We start from the raw sequence: 24,128 nt of genomic DNA, 5'->3' as shown, positions 1-24,128 counted from the left end.
TCTATGGGTAAATTCCAGAGTGGTTGAGTTTTAAAGTTCCTCCCTCCAGGCTCTTTCCCCTCATTCTTAGAGCCCAACTTCAGTACTAAACACTGCCACCCAAATTGTCCAGCCCCCAAACACCCACAGGTGGGGTGCTATTCATCCTTGTTTGATACCCCCCACCCCACGCCCTCTTCCAGTTAAGTGCATTCAAAACTTCTGCCCTTAACACTCCTAGTCATGTCCTACTTGGCAGCTGGGACCCCTACTGCAATCTGCAGTGCTTGTATCACTGAACTGAATGTCATTTGTGTTTACAAAAAAAAAAAAAAAAAAAGGAAGAAAAGGAAAAAGAAAAAGATTGGTTGAGTGGGGGAAGGTTTAACCGTCCACTGAACAAAGGGAGGACACACAACATCATTAAAAATGGTAATAATTATAGCATAAAACAACTTTAGAAACACACATCGGAGGGCTTAGATTCTCCCCAGGACCTCATTCTGACCTCTATCAGAGGTAAAGATCCACCTCACTGTTAAAGAAAATTGAAGAGAGAAGACAGAGCGGCAGAAGAACAGATCGCAGCAGTGTGAAATAAAGGGGAGATGGCAGGGCAGGGCGTGTGTTTTCTTGCTGATTTCTATTTTTTGTCTTCTGTTTTTCTGTTTTGCTTTCCGTGTATGGTAGGCACCAGTACAGGCACTGCATGCGACAGAAGTTGGGGGAATGAAAGAGGAAAGGGATAAAGGATTCAAGGATGGGGCAGTACAAGTGGAACAGGCGTTATTTCTGTCCACTGATGGACTGCGATATAGACCGGGGAGGGATCATGTCTAAAAGGTATTCACGCTGTCGGTCTGCCAAACTGGGGCCTTTGTGTCCTCCGATGCCAGTATTCAAGTATGCAATGTTGACACCTGGACCCAGGAGACAAAAGTGGAGGGCAGGTATTAAAAGAGGAAATAACATTCCCTTCCACTCTATCCTCGGGCTGCAGAGTTGGAGATGGAAAGGAAGCAGAATTTACCAGTATCTGGCCACACTTGGTTAGCTTTATTTCAACAGCAATTTTCTTTTTCTTTTTTGAGACGCAGTCTCGTTCTGTCACCCAGGCTGGAGTGCAGTGGTGTGATCTTGGCTCACCTCTGCCTCCCAGACTCAAGCAATTCTCCTGCCTCAGCCTCCAGAGTAGCTGGAATTATAGGTGTGTGCCACTATTGCCCGGCTATTTTTTGTATTTTTAGTAGAGATGGGGTTTCACCATGTTGGCCAGGCTAGTCTTGAACTCCTGACCTCAAATGATCCAATGGCCTCAGCCTCCCAAAGTGCTGGGATTACAGGCATGACCCACTGCACCCAGCCAATTAATTTTGTTTGGTTGTTTATTTATTTGAGACAGAATTTCGCTCTTGTTGCCCAGGCTGGAGTGCAGTGGCGCAATCTCAGCTCACTGCAACCTCCACCTCCCAAGTTCAAGCGATTCTCCTGCCTCAGCCTCCTGAGTAGCTGGGATTACAGGCACCCGCCACCACACCGGGCTAATTTTTTGTATTTTCAGTGGGTTTCATCACGCTGGCCAGGGTGGTCTCGAACTCCTGGCCTCAGGTGATCCACTTGCTTTGGCCTCCCAAAGTGCTGGGATTACAGGCATAAGCCACCACACCCAGCCAATTTTTTGTATTTTTAGTAGAGACAGGGTTTCACCATGTTGGCCAGGCTGGTCTTGAACTCCTGATCTCGTGATCCGCCTGCCCGGCCTCTCAAAGCGCTGGGATTACAGGTGTGAGCCACCGCGCCCTGCACAGCAACTTTATTTCAATCCCCACTCATATTCCTAAGCTTTAGGAAAAGGGGACTTCCTGAAATTTCGGTCCTACCAAGAATAATGAACACGCCTCTGATGGTATAGGAGAGACAAGTGAAACAGTGGTGAGAGGAAGATGAATAAGACAGAGAGATAGAACCATTAAATCAGCTTTGATTTTGAGGCTGCAGATTGTGGAGAAGCATCCGTGGATCATTCAAACAGAACAGTTAACCCTGCTGTCCTGGCCAAAAGAGATCAATAACCACATGTCTACTGAAGGGATATTAAAAGTTAAATTTATAATGGTAGGATCTGGGTCATTTTCACTACCAAAACCCTAGTGCACTGTGGGTGGCACTTAATATGAATTTAGCAAACATTTGCTGAATAACAGAAGAGTGAGGGTGTATGCCCTAAAGAAAGAACAGAAAGTAAAGGAAGGAGCAATTCCCCTAAAGGGGCTGCTACAGAACTGTATACTAACAGTTGACCCATGAGAAACATTTTCAGATTAATCCTTCTTACCTGGCATACCAAGGAGGCCACCTGGCACAGACAACTGGGGTGCCTGTGCAAAGTTTGAAAGCATGGAGCGGGCAGATGTGGGTATGCCACGCTGGAGGCTGCTCTGGGGCTGTGGAGCCTGCAATGATGAGGAGACAGTGGATACAACTTTGCTATGATAGAATGTTAAGTGAGGGCAAAGATAAGGGAGTACAGAAGACGACTATGATTTCCCACAATAGAAAGGACAAATTGTGATAAATGGCTGATAAATCTTCTAAAGAAATCAGGATCAGGCAAAAGTTCCTTACCTGCCGAAGCGTATGATGTCTCATGATGGTCTCTTGTTTACTGACACTGGACACAGCTGGAGCCGTAGTGGGGGAGAGGGCTGCCTGCTGCTGTAATCGCTGTTCAATTTCCTGTTGGGAGTCATCAGATCAGGTGGTTGAGCAGGACAGCACCCAATTTCCTTTTTTTTTTTTTTTTTTTTTAAACAGAGACACAATCTGACTTTGTTGCCCAGGCTGGTCTTGCACTCCTGGGCTCAAGCAATCCTCTCATCTTTGCCTCCCCAAAGTGCTGGGATTACAGGCATGAATCACTGCACCTGGCCCACCCAATTTCCTAACCAGAAAACCTAGAGGTGTTCTTACCTCTAATATTGTTGGCTAGTTGGTGGAATATGGAAAAGGCAAAAGAGTTTGGTGGGGGTGGTACACTGAGATTTCTGGGTATAAGCAGCTAACTTGCTTCATTGATCAAGGGATCCTCCTCTCTTTCTCCAGGAAAGCTGGCTCTAAGAAGTTGGCTGGAGGTGATGAACCAACTGATATAATTAAGGCTGATGAATTACTGGGGTTTTATTTTATCACTTTTTCTTTTCTCTTTCTAAAAATTTTTATTTATTTTTTATCACCAGTCCTAGAGCATAAATGGGGTTTTATTTTTGACTCCTGCCTACCCGATCTTCCAAAAAGTCCAGGATGCTACTCAAACAAGGGAGTCTGATGGGTGGAGTGGGAAATAGGAAGAAAAGGATCTGAGTTTCCCAACATATTTTTCCCTCTCTAAGATATTCTCATCCTATAACTGCTACATGAGATGTTCGCATACACTCTAGAACCACTACTCTTTACTGGGCTACTTCATAATTCACTCTTTCCTTTGTCATTTCTTGTCAAACACGCACTGCAAATAACTGTTTCAAAGAAATTTATAGTACAAATATAAATTCCTCCCACCAAAATCTATTATTTGTTTTAGGAGAAAATGAAGATGAGAATAGAGTGCTATGAAAAGCCAAGAGCCCCAAGCTTTCTGTCCCTTTGTTAACCTCAGCCATTATATTTTACCATGTTCTTAATCAGAATACTCGCTCAAATGGAAATAGGACAGAATGATAAGGAGACAAAAAGGGAACCTCTGGACCTGTAGGGATCACATGAACCACTCCTGCAAACTAGAAGGCACGACCCTTTGGAAAAAACAAACTGGGATAGGTGGCCAGTGAGCAGTCAGAATTCTTACCTGTTCCTGCTGTAGGGCTTTCACAAATGCATTTTTCAGCCGGTTGGTGTGTTCAGCTTTTAGAGCCTTCTTCTGGTTGGAGGTCATACACTGCTCACATAGAATCTTACCATTCTTTTCTTGCTTCCAGTGAGGGGTGAAATCTGTGCGGCACTGGGCACATACAAAGGGTTCAACCCGCAGAAGTGAGGCACAGCTTTTGCCTAGATACCAACAAAAATAGTCAGTGGCTTTACATTTCCTATCTCCTGTGCTTCTCTTAATCAAATAGATCTTTTCCAGGAGTTTATTCTGTTGAATTAAAGAAAGAGACTTTACAAAAAGGATATTCTATAATTTACAAAATACTTTTATTTCATCTGATTGTAACAGTATCACTTTAGGGAATTCAGACAGTACCATCCTCATTTACAAATGAGGAAAGAAGTCGAAGAAATGTAGCTTCTGGCTGGGTGCGGTGGCTCACGCCTACAATCCCAGCACTTTGGGAGGCTGAGGTAGATGGCTAACGAGGTCAAGAGTTCAAGACCAGCCTGACCAACATGGTGAAAACCCGTCTCTACTAAAAATACAAAAAAATTAGGCAGGTGTGGTGGCACACGCCTGTAATCCCAGCTACTCAGGAGGCTGAGGCAGGAGAATCGCTTGAACCTGGGAGGTACAGGTTGCAGTGAGCCGAAATTGCGCCAGTGCACTCCAGCCTGGGCAACAGAACAAGACTCAGTCTCAAACAACAACAACAACAACAACAACAACAACAACAAAGGTAGCTTCTAACTGATAAAGCTGGGATGTTTCCTGATTTTCTACTGTATCACACTGAGAAGAAAATACTGTGTCAATTCAAAGTCAAAGGACTCTAACTCAACCGATACTTTTGCTTCTTAATATCTCCTTACCAAAGACTGTACTTATCCCTGTCATATACATTTATAGTATTAAATAGTTATCAGTGTCTGAATTATTCACTTTGTGATCTATTTATAGCTAATACTGACTCCTCTGGGCACTTTCCTTTACTGGCAGGCTTTCCCAGAAGTCTACATGTTTAGAAATTCAAGTTTAATAACTTCGGTTAGTCTAGACTGTATGTTGTTAATACTCTATAATATGGTTTAGTATTGGTTTACAGCTTTTTATGTGGTCTTTCTTAGTTATCTATGTAAGTGTGTCTAGTTTCTCAACTGTAAGCATTCACAGGTCAAAGACTAAATACAGTAATTCAGTACAATGTTGCAAAAACACTGACATTAAAAATAGAAGTTCCAGGCCAGGCATGGTGGCTCACACCTGTAATCCCAACACTTTGGGAGGCTGAGGCAGGCAGATCACTTGAGGCCAGGAGTTTGAGACCAGCCTGGCCCACATAGCAAAACCCTATCTCTACTAAAAACAGAAAAAATTAGCTAGGTGTGATGGCACACATCTGTAATTCCAGCTACTTTGGAAGCTGAGGCAAAAGAATTGCTTGGGCCGGGCACAGTGGCTCATGCCTGTAACCACAGCACTTTGGGAAGCCGAGGCAGGTGGATCACCTGAGGTCAGGAGTTCGAGACCAGCCTGACCAACATTGTGAAACCCCATCTCTACTAAAAACACAAAAATTAGCCAGGCATGGTGGCAGGCACCTGCAATCTCAGCTACTCAGGAGGCTGAGGCAGGAATATCGCTTGAACCCAGGAGGTGGAGGTTGCAGTGAGCTGAGATCATGCCATTGCACTCTCTAGCCTGGGCAACAGAGCAAGATTCCATCTCAAAAAAAAAAAAAAAAAAAAAATGAATTGCTTGAAACCGAGAGGCAGAGGTAGTAAGCCAGCTAAGATCATGCCACTGTACTCCAGCCTGGGTGACAGAGTAAGACTCTGTCTCAAAAAAAAACAAACAAACAAACAAACAAACAAAAAAACCCAACAAAGAAAAAAACTGGCATGGTGGTGCATACCAGTGGTCCCAGTTACTCAGGAGGCTGAAATGGGAGGATGGCTTGAGCCCGGGAGGTCAAGGCTGCAGAGAACTGAGATCACACCACTGCACTCAAGCCTGGACGACAGGGTCAGACCCTGTCTCAAAAAAAACAAAAAAAAACAAAACCAAAAAAAAAAAAAAAAAGAAAAAAGCGAAAGAAGTTCTATTTATCAAATTATGCAAGCATCATGCTAGCCACCATTTAAAAGAACTAAACAAAATACAGTCAGTCCTCAATGTTGTTGACAGGTTCTCAGAGACTATGATTTAAGTGAAACAACATACAACAAAAACAATCTTTTTTTCTTAACAATGTTATAATAAAATGATGTTATTTGAGAACCCCCTTCACTGTAGTTGTTTCACTTAAAGTCACAGTTTCTAAGAAACTATTGATGATGTTAAGTGAGAACTTACTGTCCTACAAAAAACATACAAGATAGATAAAATACAAATAAAAATATCAAGCCTCAATGATAGCTGACCTGCCGAAGGGAAAAAAAAAAACAAGATGAAAGATAGACAGACAGATAGACAGACAGACAGACAGACAGACAGACAGACAGACAGATAGATAGATAGGCAGGCCGGCCGGCCCTGGTCGGCTAGCCGGGTGCGGTGGCTCATGCCTGTAATCCTAGCACTTTAGGAAGCCGAGGTGGGCAGATCACTTGATGTGTCAGGAGTTGAGACCAGCCTGGCCAACATGATGAAACCCCGTCTCTACTAAAAATACAAAAATTAACTGGGTGTGGTGGCACGTGTCTGTAGTCCCAGCTATGTGGGAGGCTGAGGCAGGAGAACTGCTTGAACTCAGGAGGCAGAGGTTGCAGTGAGCTGAAATTGTGCCACTGCACTCCAGCCTGGGCAACAGAGCGAGACTGCATCTCAAACAAAAAACAAACACACACACACACACACACACTCCGCTTCTAACATGTTGCTCCCAAACAGCCTGTAAAGAAGGGAGGGAGGTGGTTTGGTAACAGAAAGGAGAAGTTATTTAATATTGTACAGTACCCTCTGATACTCTGCCTATGTCAATCAGGCTTGGCAACCACTTGCTTAAATAGATTGATTAGAAGAAATAGCCTTACCTTGGCTGTCAATGACACTCTGTACGACTTCTTCCAAGCCTACCATGTAGATGAACTCGCTATTGGCTGCACTAGGCAAGAAGTGAAGTAAGGGAGCAGGAGGTTTAGGGGGTGGGATCTCCAGAAGTGTCTTTTCCAGCTGTTTGCGAAGAGCCAATTTGGCTGCAGCCTGTGAGTTGGCAGCATCAGTCATGGCGCTGGGGCTAGGAAGTGGCGAGGACACTCTGTTCACCGTCCCTGGCTGGATATGAGAGGCAAGGTTCATATAGATGGCAGAGGATGTTGTACGCTGACATGGAACAGAAGAACTTGACTGCTGAAATAGATTGAGAATGGGGTCAATCATGGTATGTAGGAGAAAGGACCAATTCTTACGTTCTTGGCAGAGGACACTGATCCTGGTTTGGACTACTTAGCTTCTCCAAAATAGGAGGTGGTCAATTTATTTATTGAAAAAGAACTCTGACACATAGGAAAGGAGAATGATGATGACCATGAGCTAAAATTGCTAAGAGAGAAATAAAGGCCAAGCGTGGTGGCTCACGCTCACGCCTGTAATCTTAGCACTTTGGGAGGCCGAGGCAGGCAGATCACTTGAGGTCAGGAGTTTGAGACCAGCCTGGCCAACATGGTGAAACCCTGTCTCTACAAAAAATTAGCTGGAAATTCCTTGAATCCAGGAGGCAGAGGTTGCAGTGAGCCAAGATCATGCCATTGCACTCTAGCCTGGGCAATAGAGTGAGACTCCATCTCAAAACAACAACAACAACAACAACAACAACAACAACAACAACGAGAGAGAGAAATAAAGATTTTGCTTTCTGTCACACGTCCTTGTGCTTCTTATTCCCTAGATCACTCTCTTCTAGGCAGATTTTTAGCTTACTGCTGCTCTGCTGTATAACCTCTCTCCTCCACTACTATTTTAATATAATTCCTCAAAGCTTTTACTTTTGGGACTGCTCTCAATTAAATCCCTACCAAAATAACCATTTTTGTCCTAGAGTTTATCTATGTATAAAAACTTAAAACCTATGGCTCTTTCGACAAGCAAAGCAAATAAAGGATTTCTCTGTTTCCACATGAGGGCTCAGCTCTCTCTTACCGGTTGGTAATTGATGGCGGGATTCATGTTGGGTGTTGTGGTGCGTACAAGGCCAGGCTTAGGCGGGCCCCGCTGACCCTGTAGCTGGGCTGGGTTTGGTGCAATAACACGTTGAGACATCAACATGTGTGGAAGGGTGGTATTGGTAGCTGAACGGATGACACTGTGACCCTGGAGGGGAAGAAGAGGAAAAGAACTAACCACAGGTTGTACGCTGTGTATAATACAGCATAAAATGCAAAAGGGAAAACACTGCCTACAATACATAGCTGAGTAGAAACATAGGAACACAGCCAGACTTGGTAATTTCATTTACTGGTCTATGGGATAAATCTACCATCATTGTAAACCCTGATTAGTGGCTGAGAAGTCCTTGGCTTTTTTTAGTATAAACTATCTAATCTTATAGGGTTAGAGAGAAAACTATCTACCCCTTCTCTAGAGAAGCTGGAAGCATTCTCTAGACAAGAAAAACTACAGTGGAAAGATGAAAGTTACTCATCCTTCTACTGAAGACTAAATCATGCCATAATGGACCAACAGAACAATCAGTAGTAATAACACCTCTATCATGGCCGGGTTCTTCTATAATCTTCACAAAAGCCCAAAAACAGAGACAGGATTAGACAGGGCCCTCCAACACTAAGATCCCACTATGGGTCACATACCTGTAATGTTCTCAAATTTTGAGGTTCAACCCCTTGGGCCCCAGGCCGGGAGGGAAGCTTAGATAGGCCCTGCTGTCCCACATGGGCAGGAGATGGCTGAACAATAGATGCTGCATTCTGTACAACTGGAGTCTGGGAGAGGGAAGAGAAAATAAGACTGTGGAAAAGGCCAATAATCAGAGGTGGAAATCTGGTACATTTCTAGACTTTAAAAATTCCTGGTCAGTGTGAGGTTCTCGTCAATCAGGAGGAAAAACCAGAAAAAGGGAGTCAAGGTTTTTTTTTTGTTTTTTTTTGTTTTTGAGACGGAGTCTTGCTCTGTCGCCCAGGCTGGAGTGCAGTGGCACTATCTCGGCTCACTGCAAGCTCCACCTCCCGGGTTCACGCTATTCTCCTGCCTCAGCCTCCCGAGTAGCTGGGACTATAGGCGCCCGCCACCACGCCTGGCTAATTTTTTGTATTTTTAGTAGAGACGGGGTTTCACCACGTTAGCCAGGATGGTCTCGATCTCCTGACCTCGTGATCCACCCGCCTCGGCCTCCCAAAGTGCTGGGATTACAGGCATGAGCCACTGCGCCTGGCTGGGAGTCAAGGTTTTCTTAAGGCCTAAGATTAAAAAAAAAAAAAAAAAAAAATCACTACTACTACAGACTAAAAAACTATGGACCCAGAGAAGAAATGAGCCACCCAACTGAACCTACCTGGGGTAACCTACTCTCAAACCAGTTTTTCTTTCCTTTCCCTTAGTCCCTTATTTCTAGGGCACATTACCTTCTGGACCACATTCTCTTTCTGTAGCTGACTCTGTCTCAGTTTCTTTAACAGGACCAGTCGGGCTTCTTCCAATCGTAGCTCATCCCTCAGCTGCTTAATAAGCTGCTGCCGTTCCTCAATGCCTTTCCCCTAAGGAAACAAGAAGACTTTCAGCTATGGCAGCAAGGTACCCAGAATTCCTTCCTGCAAGAGACAATCTTTACTTCTTAGCTCTGAAACCTTCATCTTCCACAAGAAGCAGAAGTGGCAATAGGATTATCTTTGTATCACTGGGGTCTGGCACAGTGCCTGGCATTCAGTAGGTACTCAAAGAAATGCTTACAGAATTAAAGGAGAGACCACGTATAAATGCTAATCAGCCAGATTTCTGGCAAAAAGAAGAATGACTAAAGAGAAACATTGTCTTCTTTTAAAATAATGTTCCTGAATCTCTTAAAGCCACATTTCCTCTAGATATACATAAAAACTTAGGAATCCATTCATATTTACTTAGGTTAGAGTGCAGAAGGTATCCTTCCAGCCAAGAGTTTACTTTATATGACTTAATTATGAACTTTTGTTTTCATTTTCCAAAGATAAATAACATTGAGTATAATGGCCTACATATATGCTTTTCAAACTATCGTCTCCACTTGCTTCTAATAGTTCCTTTTAAAAGGCCTTGAAGTCAAGAGTTACTATAAAGTTTTCATCAATGGGTATTTATATCCAAAGAGTAAATAGTCAAAAAACAGAACTAAGACTCTTGAGGAATTAAATAAAATAGAAGGAGCATAACAAGAAGAAAGAAATTTTTCTTTCTTTTTACCTTAAACATCTCTAGGTTGGCTGCTTTGAGTCTTTCTTCCATTCTGGAACTGGAACGAGGACTGGAAGCCTCATTGTCAGACAAAACAATGATGTCTGGTGAAGGAGTTAGCCTTCCTCGCTCTGGCTCACTAGACAAGAAAAGGAAAAAACAAGCTATTTCCAACAAAAGTTAAGAAAACTTTTTCTATGCTGAATTTAAAAATCCAAGGGGGCCCGGGTGCGGTGACTCACTCCTGTAATCCTAGCACTTTGGGAGGCCAAGGCGGGTGGATCACCTGGGGTCAGGAGTTCGGGACCAGCCTGACCGACATGGTGAAACCCCATCTCTACTAAAAATAAAAAATTAGCTGCGCATGGTGGCATGTGCCTGTAGTCCCAGCTACTCGGGAAGCTGAGGCAGGAGAACCTCTTGAAACTGGGAGGCGGAGGTTGCAGTGAGCCGAGATTGCACCACTGCACTCCAGCCTGAGCAACAAAGCGAGACTCCCGTCTCAAAAAAAAAAAAAGAATAGTCTATCCTGTCAAGAGTAGGTACTGAAGAGTACACAAAAGGAAGTATTAATAATTTGAAGGAACAGTTCCAAGAATATTGTCTACAGCCTTACAGAAAAGGGTTACCTCCAGAATCAAATATATTGAACTTGCAGCTACTTACCAGAGTTTTATCCAGCATCTTACCTCAAAAAGAGTCTAGAAATTACTTTGAAATCTAAATCTCCCGCACTGTCTCCTCTTACTCCTAATCCTATTTACTAGATAACTCTCATTTAGGTCATTCTGGGGTTAGCCTTAAAAGCATCACGCTTATTTGTGTAAGATGATAAAAAAAATTGGCACATACTGCTTAAGACCTAGGTAACAAGAACTCCGGAAACTCTAATTGCCTCAGGTTCCCAAATGACTGTATCTTCTAATTGTCCTCTGATTTCAAAGATACATTCCCAGATCCTACTTTCCTTGAGATTGTCAGTGTAGTTGGGAGTATATAGGTCAAGGGCAATTGTTCTTTGGTCCTTTTTTCCCTCTTGAGACAGGGTCCCACTCTGTCACCCAGGCTGGAGTCCAGTGGCCCGATCACAGCTCACTGCAGCCTTGACCTCCTGGGCTCAAGTGATTCTCCCACCTCAGCCTCCTGAGTAACTGGGACTATAGGCATGTGCTGCCATGCCCGGCTAATTTTTGTACTTTTTGTAGAGACAGGGTCTTACTATGTTGCCCAAGCTGGTCTTAAGCGACCCTCCCGCCTCGGCCTCCCCTTTGGCCTTAAACAATCAACTTAAACCGTTAATGATCACAGATCACTAGCTGTCCACTTCTCAGGGTTTCTTGTCCTAGTTACTGTTGGCATATGGTATTTTTTTTGTTTTGTTTTGTTTTGTTTTGAGACAGGGTCTCACGCTATTGCCCAGGCTGGAGTGTAGTGGTGCTTGCTACATTCTCAAACTCCTGGCCCCAAGAGATTCCCCCCACCTCAGCCTCCTGAGTAGCTGGGACTACAGGTGCACACCATTGTGCCTGGCTAATTTTTGAATTTTGTAAGGGGTGGGGCTCTTGCTATGCTGCCCAGGCTAGTCTTGAATTTCTGGGTTCAAGTGATCCTGCTGCCTCAGCCACCCAAAGTGTTGGAATTACAGGTGTGAGCCACCATGCCCAGCCAGGACATGGATACCTTTTGAACAGGGCACCCCGATCACTGGAATAAGCATTCAATTTCTCAACAGGGTAAATCTGAGTTGCTAAAATCAACCAAACTTAGGTAACGAAATAGAATAGGGGAATAGAAAGATAAGAATGACTATCTTGTGAACTATTAAATTTGTATAGATTGCTGGCCACAGACACAGCAAGCTGAGAAGGTAGAAATACAGAAAAAGAAGCCACTAGAGGGAGAAAAGAGCCTTTCATTCTCCAACCCCAAATATGAGGAGTAACAGGCCTGAATAAAGTGTCTGCATTCTTTTTTTTGAGATGGAGTCTGGCTGTCGCCCAGGCTGGAGTGCAATGGCGCGATCTCGGCTCACTGGAACCTCCGTCTCCTGGGTTCAAGTGATTCTCCTGCCTCAGCCTCCCGAGTAGCTGGGATTACAGGTACCCGGCACTGCGCCTGGCTAATTTTTTTTTTGTATTTTTAGTAGAGACAGGGTTTCACCGTTTTGCCCAGGCTGGTCTCAAACTCCTGACCTTGTGATCCACCTGCCTTGGCCTCTCAAAGTGTTGGGATTACAGGCGTGAGCGACTGTGCCTGGCCTGAATTAATTTTTAAAGTGTGATTTACTTCTCATTTCTATATTCCTTTATACTCCCCCTCTATGATTAACATGGGTCATTTCGGGTGCGCAGATCACTTGAGGCCAAAAGTTTGAGACCAGCCTGGCCAACATGGAGAAACCCTGTCTCTACTAAAAATACAAAAATTAGCCGGGCATGGTAGTACGTAATCCCAGCTACTCAGGAGGCTGAAGCACAAGAATCACATGAACCTGGGAGCCGGAGGTTGCAATGAGCCGAGATTGCACCACTACACTCCAGCCTGGGTGACAAAGCAAGACTCTGTCTCAAAAAAATTAAAAATAAATAAAAAATAAAACATGGGTAATTTTGGAATCTGGAAGACTTTTCATTCAGAAGCTCTTTCTATTCTGGTCCTGGCTGCATATATACATTACAGATTATTTCTAAGGTAAGGAATTCTTCCTTGCTCAAATGAGTGCCACTTACTGCTTAGGAACTGCCCAGTACCAAGACAAACAGAGACATTACTGGATGGAGATTTGGGAACTGTATGCCATCTATCAGGAAGTTATAGCTGAGAACAACTTTAAATGATTATCTTATTGCCAGATATAAACACACCGGTATTAGGTAGATAGCACAGATAAGGCAAAGCCAAAGTCTCTCTCTTTTTTTGAGTCGGAGTCTTGCGCTGTCACCAGGGCTGGAGGGCAATGGTGCAATCTCGGCTCACTGCAACCTCCTCTCAGGTTTAAGTGATTCTCCTGCCTCCCGAGTTGCTGGGATTACATGTGCCCGCCATCACACCCGGCTAATTTTTTGTATTTATAGTAGAGACAGGGTTTCACTATGTTGGCCAGACTGGTCTCAAACTCCTCACCTCGTGATCCGCCCGCCTCAGCCTCCCAAAGAGCTGGGATTTCAGGCACGAGCCACCGCGTCCAGCCTCTTTTCTTGTATTTATTTATTTTTTCTTTTGTTTTTTGAGACAGGGTCTCACTCTGTCACCCAGGCTGGAGTGCAGTGGTGCAATCATTCGTGGCTCACTGCAGTCTCAATCTCCTAGGCCCAAGAGATCCTCCTACCTCAGCCTCCTGAGTAGCTAATTTTTAAATTTTTTGTAGAGAAGGGGTCCCCCTATGTTACTAAGGCTGGTCTTAAACTTCTAGGCTCAAGTGATTCTCCTGCCTTGGCCTCCCAAAGTGCTGAGATTACAGGCGTGAGCCACCATGCCCTGCCTCATTCCTCAATTTTCAAAAACTAATGAGCTAGGATTCTGGCCTCATTTGTTAAACATTCTAAGAGAGAAATTATTTTGCTCTTTTCCTAAACATATATATAATTTACAATATTTGGGGTAGTTAAGTATGAACTCCTACCTATTAGAGAGATATTATTAAAAGCCCCACTTGCTGTGACATCACTTGTGACTTAGTCTGGCATATTCTCAGAAGCTATAAAGCTCCTAATCCTTATCCCAGTAGTAAAAACAACTAAGCAGAGAACTGCTGTGTCTCTCTAGAATCCTAAAACATTAGTAGTGTTGGTTTCATACATACCTTATTTCACAGGTATCGTAACTTGCCCAACTGATGGTAAAATAAGATATTTAGGCTATTATGACATGGCTATTATGTTAAGAACTTCTCTTGCCTTCTGCTTTCAAATTCTTTCATTTTTTCTTGGTAGAGATGAAGTACCACTATGTTGCCCAGACAGATCTCAAATTCTTGCACTCAAGCAATCCTCCCACTTTGGCCTCCCAAAGTGCTGGGAATACAGGCATGCACCACTGCACCCAGCCCTTTCCTCTTTTTATCACTATCAAAGAAACTACGGTTCTCCTTGCTGGGAATCTATCGGGGTTTTTTTGTTTGTTTGTTTGTTTTGGAGACAGGGTCTTGGTCTGTCGCCCAGGCTGGAATGCAGTGGTGCAATCTCTGCTTGCTACAACTCCGCCTCCTGGGTTCAAGCAATTCTCCTGCCTCAGCCTTCTAAGTAGGCACCCGCCACCACGCCTGGCTAATTTTTGTATTTTTAGTAGAGACAGGGTTTCACCATGTTGGCCAGGCTGGTCTCGAACTCCTGACCTCAGATGATCCTCCCGCCTCGGCCTCCCAAAGTGCTGAGATTACAGGCGTGAGCCACCGTGCCCGGCAGCTTTGTTCATTCTTATACATCTTGGGGCTAAGTGGAAATAGCTGTCAGTATATCTGGAGTCCCACGCTTCCAGAGGATTGTTTCAAAAGATCACCCCATGTTGGGTACAGCGGCCCATGCCTAATAGTCCCAGCTACTCAGGAAGCCAAGTGGGGAGGACTGCTTGAGCCCAGGAATTTGAGGAAATAGTGCACTATGACAGTGCTTGTGAACAGCCAATGCACATCAGCCTGGGCAACACAGCAACACCCCATCTCTTTAAATGATTTTAAAAAATCACCCCAACATAACATTTTTAAAAAAATCGTTGGGTTTGGCTGGGCGTGGTGGCTCATGCCTATAATCCCGGCACTTTGGGAGGCCAAGGTGGGTGAATCACAAGGTCAGGAGATCGAGACCATCTGGCCAACATGGTGAAACCCCATCTCTACTAAAAATACAAAAATTAGCCAGCATGTAGTCCCAGCTACTCAGGAGGCTGAGGCAGGAGAATTGCTTGAACCCAGGAGACAGAGGTTGCAGAGAGCCAAGATCGTGCCACCGCACTCCAGCCTCGGCAACAGAGTGAGACTCCGTCTAAAAAAAAAAAAAAAAGTTGGGTTTTCAGGAAGTCTGACTTTTTAACATATACTGTATCTACCTGTAATATAATACAATTCCAATATCACTAATAAGATCTTACCAAAATGTCTACAGAAGGAGCAGGACTGAAAACAGGAAAAAAAAGTGTGTTAACAAAGTTTCTACGAAAAATGTTGGGCCCGGCATGGTGGCTCATGCCTGTATTCCCAGCACTTTAGGAGGCAAAGGTGGGCAGATCACTTGAGTCCAGGAGTTAGAGACCAGCCTGGGTGACACAGCGAAACCTCGTCTCTACTAAAAATACAAAACAATTAGCTGGGTACAGGGGCACACGCCTGTAGTCCCAGCTACTTGGGAGGCTGAGGAGGGAGGATTGCTTGAGCCTGGGAGGTGGAGGTTGCAGTGAGCGGAGATCATGCCACACTGCACTCCAGCCAGGGCGACAGAGTGCGGCCTTGTCAAGAAAGGGAAAGGGAAGGAAAGGAAAGAAAAATGCATTTAAGAGTTCCAATTTGGGATGTGAAGAATCCACCTAACATTTCTTTAATCTTTCTCCCCAATGAAGTAGTATAAGTTACTTGCTCCAGAAGGGTAAGGGAGATTATAAAAGCAAGTAGGTTGCTCAGGTTCATGATCTCATTCACCCATATCCTTTTCTTTCAAACAATCTAAAAATGAACCTACTTATATATAATATTCTGCTGGCACTACCTACAACAAGTATTTTTCTCCTCTTCCAGGACCTCTAGGGAATCTGCCTGAGGTTTCCTAAGAGGTTTTTTTTGTGGTTGTTTTTGCTTTTTTTTTTTTAAATTGAGACAGAGTCTCACTCTGTCACCCAGGCTGGAGTGCAGTGGCGTGGGCTAATTTTCTTTTTTTTTTTTTTTTTTTTTTTTAGACGGCTCTCGTCATCGCCAGGTGAGTGCAGTGGGCAATCTGGATCATGCAATTACTCACCAATTCTCCTGCCTCAGCCTCCCAAGTAGCTGGGACTACAGGCACCCACCACTACGCCCGGCTAATTTTTCTGTATTTTTAGTAGAGACGGGGTTTCACCTGTTAGCCAGGATGGTCTCGATCTCCTGACCTCATGATCCGCCCGCCTCGGCCTCCCAAAGTGCTGGGATTACAGGCGTGAGCCACCACGCCCGGCCCAATTTTTTCATATTTTTAGTAGAGACAAGGTTTCACCATGTTGGCCAGGCTGGTCTCAAACTCCTGACCTCAGGTGATCCACCCGCCTCAGCCTCAAAGTGCTGGGATTACAGGTGTGAGCCACCGCTTACTAAGAGTTTTTAATGTTACTACCAAGAATAATGTTTGCTTGCGAAGCGTGGTTTTAAAAAATAATCCTGGGACAAGACCAGTAAGTAGACATCAAAAGGTAGAGGAAGTAACATGTGTAAGGTTATAACCATTCCTTTCTTCTTCATTCTCCACCAGTCCAGCTTCTTAGAGATTCTGCTTTGGATGAGTCCTACAACAAACTCAGCAAGGTCATTTGGAGGGCAACTGAACACTGAAGACTAATTCTCACAGCTATCAGCTGTTTCTGAACTATTTATAAACTGATTTTTTTTTTCAGACAGAGTCTCGCTCTGTCGCCCAGGAGTGCAGTGGAGCAATCTCGGTTCACTGCAACCTCCGCCTACCGGGTTCACACCATTCTCCTGCCTCAGCCTCCCGAGTAGCTGGGACTACAGGCACCTGCCACCACGCCTGGCGAATTTTTTGTATTTTTAGTAGAGACGGGGTTTCACGGTGTTAGCCAGGATAGTCTCGATCTCCTGACCTCGTGATCCACTGGCCTCAGCCTCCCAAAGTGCTGGGATTACAGGCGAGAGCCACCGCACCCGGCCTAAACTGAATGTTTTAAAAGCTAGGGTTGGCTGGGTGTGGTGGCTCATGCCTATAATCCCAGCACTTTGGGAGGCAGAGGTGGGCAGATCACCTGAGGTCAGGAGTTTGAGACCAGCCGGGCTACCATGGTGAAACCCCATCTCTACTAAAAATACAAAATTCACTGGGTATGCTGGCACGCACCTGTAATCCCAGCTACTTAGCGGAGTAGAGAGGCAAGAGAATCACTTGAACCCAGGAGGTGGAGGTGCAGTGGGCCGAGATCGTACCATTGCACTCAGCCTGGGCAAAAAGTGAAACTCCATCTCAAACACACACACACACAAAAAAAAACAAAAAACTTGGGTTATAAGCTGGGTGTGGTGGCTCACAACAGTAGTCCCAGCACTTTGGGAGGCCAATGTGGGAAGATCACTTGAGGCTGAGAGTTTGAGACCAGCCTGGGCAACATAGTGAGACTCTGTCTCTACAAAAGTATTCAAAAATTAGCTGGGTGTGATGATACACACCTGTAGTCCCAGCTACTTGGGAGGCTAGGGCGGGAAGATAACTTGAGCCCAGGAGTTGGTGGTTACAATGAGCTATGATCATGCTACTGCACTCAAGACTGTGACAAAGTGAAACAGGCTTTATGTCTTTAAAAAAAAAAAACCTGGCTGGATGCTGTGGTGCATGCCCGTAATCCGGCACTTTGGGAGGCCGAGGAGGATCACTTGAGCTCAGGAATTCGAGACCAGCCTGGGTAATATGGCAAAAATCTGTTTCTACAAAAATATAAAAATTAGATGGGCATAGTGGGATGTGCCTATAGTCCCAGCTACTCAGCGGGGTGGGGTGTGGGTTGGGGTTGAGGTGGGAAGATTGCTTGAATCCAGGGGTCTAGCCACTCACTACACGCCAGCCTAGGTAACAGAGCAAGACCTTACCTCAAAAAAAAAAAAAAAAAAAAACAAGCACCAAAAAAACTCATAAAAAACAAAAAGAAAAAAAAAAAAAAAAAAAAAAAAAAACAAGCACCAAAAAAACTCATAAAAAACAAAAAGAAAAAAAACCCAAACTAGGGTTATCTATACTATGATTCACTGCACAGGTAGACTCAACCATTGGCCAGTTCCAGGTACCTCTCCTTACTGTGTGCTCTACAGTTTCAAGTAATCAACCTTGAAAGACACCAGAAAAAAAGGCCTGGGAAAACATGTTGCATGTGTGAGTGAGTGAATGAGTAACATACATGTACAAATGAATGTATATGTACATGGGGGAGCTGGGGGAAGTGGTACAGATACAGCAAGAATGCAGGGACTTACCACATGAAGATAATTTGCTTTCTGACACAAGAAAAGCTAGGCCCACGTTTTGGATGTAATAAAAGCTGGGACTCCACAATAAATACATCCTAAAACTCCTGGAATTATCTGACAAAAAGACTATTTTCCTCCTCCTAAGACAGCCATGAAGATTAGAGTGAAGGTATATATTAATCACTTCCATTTGGCCTATCAGCTCTCTAGTGCCCCCTTTATCTAAAAATGACCATTTTTTCTCTTAAGAGTAAGAACTACGATTCTCTGTAGGCTAAGCAGTTTTTGAGGCACCTGGTTTCATTTGGAAAGAAAATGAATTTATGGTCAAACTCGATGATATATCTTCTTTTAAGTATCTTTAGATGAAAAACACCCTCCTCTCATTGGAATTCATTCCATTTTCACAGGCTTTATGAGACGACCCTATCCCTGGAGGCAGCTGAACTGAGCCATACCTCCGTCTAGCACTCATATCCACAGGCTCATCATTGATGTTTTCTTTGCCTGGCCTTCCAGCAGTCCTGTTGTCTCCATGAGGCCTGAGATTCCCATTAAGTTTTTCTTCATAGCCCTTAACACCACTGCCATCCTGTTTGGTGGGTAACTCATGTGACACCTCAAGATTTGCCAAATCCTTCCTTTTGAGCAATGCCAACATTTTCAGACGTTCCATGGCCTCATGCCCCTCCATTTTGAGTCGCTTTGCCAGGACATCATCTCGCTCATCTGCTGGGTCCAAGCTCCGCTTCAACAGATTCAAGCGAAGAGCATCTTCTGTCATTCTATCCATCCTATGGAAAGAAAAATACAAGTAAGATCAGAATAAAGTCCCTTAAATAGTCCATTTTAAAAAAGGTGGAATGGTAAAGTTATTAACAAGAATCTCTCTCTCACACGCACATACACACACAAAGTTCAAAGTTAACTATGCTAATGTCCTACGTGATATTGTCCTAGAACATTTATATTAAAGGAGACTTCTCCATTCAACCTCAGCAATTTAAGTAAACTTAAATCTACATAAGCAAGGCCTGTTGATATCTGCCCTTAATTCTATATGGATACAGATTGAAAATCTTTTTTTTTTTTTTTTTAGCTTTTATTTTATGTTCAAGGGTACATGTGCAGGTTTGTTATATAGGTAAACTGCATGTTACCAGGGTTAGCAGATTCAAAATCTGAAGACACTTAAGATGCTTTTTAAAATGAAGAACTCGGGTGCTTAGCCTGATAAGAAGCACTATTTTTTCTTTACTCATGAAGAAAAAGTGTTAACGACAAGCTAATTAATCATTATCTTCCCTTTTCACTTTGATTTTTTTTACACTAACAAAATCTAAATGTAGGCCGGACATGGTGACTCAACTTGTATTCCCAGCTCCTCCAGAGGCTGAGGTGGGAGGACGGCTTGAGCCCAGCCTGGGCAAAATGGTGAGACCCCATCTCTACAAAAAAATTAAAAATTTGTCAGGCATGGTGGTACATGCCTGTAGTCCCAGCTACTTGGGAGGCTAAGGTGGGAGGATTGCTTGAGCCCAGGAGGTTGAGGCTGCGCTGAGCCTGGTCGTACCACTGAACTCCAGTTGGGGTGATACAGTGAGGCTCTGTCTCCAAGAAATAACAAAAAAAAATCTAATGGCCGGGCGCGGTGGCTCACGCCTGTAATCCCAGCACTTTGGGAGGCCAAGGCGGGCGGATCACGAGGTCAGGAGATCGAGACCATCCTGGCTAACATAGTGAAACCCCGTCTCTACTAAAAACACCAAAAATTAGCCGGGCGAGGTGGCGGGCACCTGTAGTCCCAGCTACTTGGGAGGCTGAGGCAGGAGAATGGTGTGAACCCCAGGGGGCGGAGCCTGCAGTGAGCCAAGATCGGGCCACTGCACTCCAGCCTGGGCGACAGCGGGACTCTGTCTCAAAAAAAAAAAAAAAAAAAATCTAAATGCAAATTCAGATTTAGATTTTCTCCAACACTTTCAAATCCAGGGTTGTTGTCCTGGTAGGAAACAACAAAGATAAAGTAGTAAGAAAATCTTTTAAGTCAAAGAAACACAAGTTAAAATTGCTACTTACGTTAACCAGATCAAATATTTAGTTAAGTTATTTTACCTTCCCAAGTTTCAATTTCATTTGTAAAAATGGAGTACTTAAAATTTTTTTCTATTCCAGGGCTGGGCGCGGTGGCTCACACCTATAATCCCAGCATTTTGGGAGGCTGAGGAGGGTGGATCACGAGGTCAGGAGTTCAAGACCAGCCTGGCCAAGATGGTGAAACCCCATCTCTACTAAAAATATAAAAACTTAGCCGGGAGTGGTGGCGGGCGTCTGTAATCCCTGCTACTTGGGAAGCTGAGGCAAAGAACTGCTTGAACCCAGGAGGCGGAGGCTGCAATGAGCTGAGATCTCGCCACTGCACCCCAGCCTGGGTGACAGAGCGAGACTCTGTCTCAAAGAATGAATGAATTAATTAATTAATAAAATTAAAAAGATTCTTTTCCAGTTGCAATGAAAAATAAGACAAAACAGAGGCCGGGTGCAGTGGCTCACGCTTGTAATCCCAGCACTTTGGGAGGCTGAGGTGGGTAGATCACTTGAGGTCAGGAGTTCGAGACCAGCCTGGCCAACATGGTGAAACCCTGTCTCTACTAAAAATGCCTGGGTGACAGAGTGAAACTCTGTCTCAAAACAAAAACAAAACAAGACCAAAAAATGAAACACACACCCTTCATTATATTTGTATTTATGTATTTATTGACTTATTTGAGGTGGACTCTTGTTCTGTTGCCAGGCTGGAGTGGAGTGGTGCGATCTCAGCTCACTGTAACCTCCGCCTCCCAGGTTCAAGAAATTCTCCTGCCTCAGCCTCCCAAGTAGTTGGGACTATGGGTGTGTGCCAACATGTCCAGCTGATTTTTGTATTTTTAGTAGAGACGGGGTTTCACCATGTTGGCCAGGATGGTCTCAATCTCTTGACCTTGTGATCTGCCTGCCTCGGCCTCCTAAAGTGCTGGGATTACAGGCATTAGCCACTGTGCCCGGCCTGTTTTTATTTTTATTTTTGAGAGATAGGGTCTCACTCTATCACCCAGGCTAGGGTGCAAGTGGCACAATCATAGCTTATTGCAGCTTCAAACTCTAGGGTTCCAACAATCCTCCACGCCTCAGCCTCCTGAGTAGCTAGAGACGCATGCCACCACACTGGGCTAATTTTTTAGTTTTTTGTAGGACAAGGTCTCACTATGTTGCCCAGGCTGGTCTGGAACTCCTGGGCTCAAATGATCCTCGTGCCTCAGCCTGTCAAAGCGCTTGGGATTGTAGGCAGAAATACACCTTTTAGAGATAAAAGTCAGAACCCAAACTTCTGAATTTTGGGGTTATGCTTCTTAATTCCCTCTCTTTTTAAAGAATAGCTTTAGCAGCCATAAAAAAAGAATGAGTTCATGTCCTTTGCAGGGAAATGGATGAAGCTGGAAGCCATCAATCTCAGCAAACTAACAAAGGAACAGAAAACCAAACACTGCATGTTTTCACTAGTAAGTGGAACAATGAGAACACATGGACACAGGGAGGGGGAACATCACACACCTGGGTCTGTTGGGGAATAGGAGGCAAAAGGAAGGAGAGCATTAGGACAAGTATCTAATGCACGTGGGGCTTAAAACCTAGATGACGGGTTGATAGCTGCTGCAAACCACCATGGCACATGTATACCTATGTAATAAACCTTCAGGTTCTGTGCATGTATCCCAGAACTTAAAGTAAAATAAAAAAAAAAAAAATAGCTTTACTGAGATATAATTCACATATCATACAATTCACCTATGTAAAGTGTACAATTCAATGATGTTTAGTATATTCAGAGCTGTGCAGCTATCATTATAATCAACTTTAGAACATTTTAATCACACTTCACCTCCCAATTTACCTCTGAAAAATATCTTCGGATGGAGTGACTAGAAAGTGGAGTGCTACAGAACACCACCCTAACTCTATAGTTAACAATGTCTTTAGTAGTTCAATCAACACTATATAACTGAGAGTAGTAACTGGGCATACCATGGTGAGTTGGGGAGAGTAGGAAAAGTCTGCCACTCAACTGATTATACACCTAGATGCAAAAAGTACAGCCAGCCTCATTTTATTGCATTTCACTTTATTGTATTTGCAGATACTTTGTTAAAGGAAAACAAGGCCAGGCACAGTGGCTCACGCCTATAATCCCAGCACTTTGGGAAGCCAAGGCGGGCGGATCACTTGAGGTCAGGAGTTCAAGACCAGCCTGGCCAACATGGTGAAACACTGTCTCTACTAAAAATACAAAAATTAGTCGGGTGTTGTGGCACATGCCTGTAATCCCAGCTATTTGGGAGGCTGAGGCAGGAGGATCGCTTGAACCCAGGAGGCAGAGGTTTCAGTGAGCCAAGATCGCACCATTGCACTCCATGTTGTTGTCAAAAAACAACAACAACAACAACAACAACAAACGAATGTTTGTGGTAACCCTGTATTGAGCAACCCTAATGGTACCATTTTTCTAACAGCATGTCCTCACTTTGTCTCTGTGTCACATTTTGGTAATCATCAGTATCTTTGATGTTACTATTTTGTTTTGGGGCACCATGAACTGTACTCAGAAGATGGCAAACTTAATCAATAAATGCTGTGTGTGTTCTAACTGTTCCACAGACTGGCTGTTCTCCCATCTCTCTCTTTCTCCAGCTTCTTTACTATGAGATACAACAATATTGAAATTAGACCAATTAATAACCCTACAAGGGTCTCTAAGTGTTCAAATGAAAGGAAGAGTCACACATCTCTCACTTTAAATAAAAAGCTAGAAATGATTAAGCTTAGTGAGGAAAGCATGTTGAAAACCAAGATGGGCAGAAAGCTAGCCCTCTTGCATTTAACAGTTAGCCAATTGTGGCCGGGTGTGGTGGCTCACGCCTGTAATCCCAGCACTCTGGGAGGCCGAGGTCGGCAGATCACGAGGTCAGGAGTTCGAGACCAGCCTGGCCAATATGATGAAACTCCGTCTCTACTAAAGATACAAAAAATTAGCCAGGCATGGTGGCACGCGCCTGTAATCCCAGCTACTTGGGAGGCTGAGGCAGGAGAATCACTTGAACCCAGGAGGTGGAGTTTGCAGTGAGCCAAGGTCACACCATTGCACTCCAGGCTAGGCAACAGGGCGAGACTCCGTCTCAAAAAAAAAAACAAAAAAAAACACAAACAAAAAAAACCAGCCAAGTTGTGAATGCAAAGGAAAAGTTCCTGAAGGAAATTAAAAGTGCTACTCCAGTGAACACACAAATAATGGCAAAGTGCAAAGGCCTTACTGGCAATATGGAGAAAGTTTTAGAGCACTGGCAAGATCAAACCAGCCACAATATTCCTTTAAGCCAAAGCCTAATTCAGAATCAGGCCCTAACTCTCTTCAATTCTGTGAAGGCTGGGAGAGATGAGGAAGCTGCAGAAGAAAAGCTGGAAACTAGCAGAGGCTGGTTCATGAGGTTTAAGAAGTCACGCCATAACACAAAAGTACAAGGTACAGCAGTAGCCAAGTCCTGATGTAGAAGCTAACGCAAGTTATCCGTAAGATCTAGCTGAGATAACCCACAAAGGTGACACATTAACACTACATTTTTTTCCCTTTTTAAAATTTTCTAGTTTTTATTTTAGATTTAAGGGATACATGTGTAGATTTATTAAATGGATATACTGCATAATTCTGGGGCTTGGGCTTCT

At 44.0% G+C, this 24,128-nt stretch overlaps 1 protein-coding gene across 8 annotated transcripts in view; it reads right to left on the bottom strand.

Annotated features, from left to right (window-relative positions):
- Positions 1–399: 399 nt before the first annotated feature.
- The window catches only part of GATAD2B (GATA zinc finger domain containing 2B), a 117,385-nt gene continuing 93,656 nt past the window's right edge, over positions 400–24,128 (bottom strand). For all 8 annotated transcript variants that reach the window (XM_058439268.1, XM_058439267.1, XM_032154533.2 and 5 more), the window contains 10 exons: positions 18,836–19,171; positions 10,241–10,370; positions 9,430–9,561; positions 8,659–8,790; positions 7,991–8,161; positions 6,886–7,201; positions 3,824–4,026; positions 2,605–2,715; positions 2,315–2,432; positions 400–899 (listed from right to left, as the gene is read on the bottom strand). In XM_058439268.1, the coding sequence (XP_058295251.1) occupies positions 766–899; positions 2,315–2,432; positions 2,605–2,715; positions 3,824–4,026; positions 6,886–7,201; positions 7,991–8,161; positions 8,659–8,790; positions 9,430–9,561; positions 10,241–10,370; positions 18,836–19,170 (1,782 nt within the window). In that variant the 5' untranslated portion in view covers position 19,171 and the 3' untranslated portion in view covers positions 400–765. The remainder of the gene's footprint in view (positions 900–2,314; positions 2,433–2,604; positions 2,716–3,823; positions 4,027–6,885; positions 7,202–7,990; positions 8,162–8,658; positions 8,791–9,429; positions 9,562–10,240; positions 10,371–18,835; positions 19,172–24,128) is intronic.

The sequence above is a fragment of the Hylobates moloch genome, unplaced genomic scaffold (genome assembly GCF_009828535.3).
Source record: "Hylobates moloch isolate HMO894 unplaced genomic scaffold, HMol_V3 SCAFFOLD_5, whole genome shotgun sequence".
Classification (NCBI taxonomy): domain Eukaryota; kingdom Metazoa; phylum Chordata; class Mammalia; order Primates; family Hylobatidae; genus Hylobates; species Hylobates moloch.
This window is presented reverse-complemented; position numbering and strand designations above follow the sequence as displayed.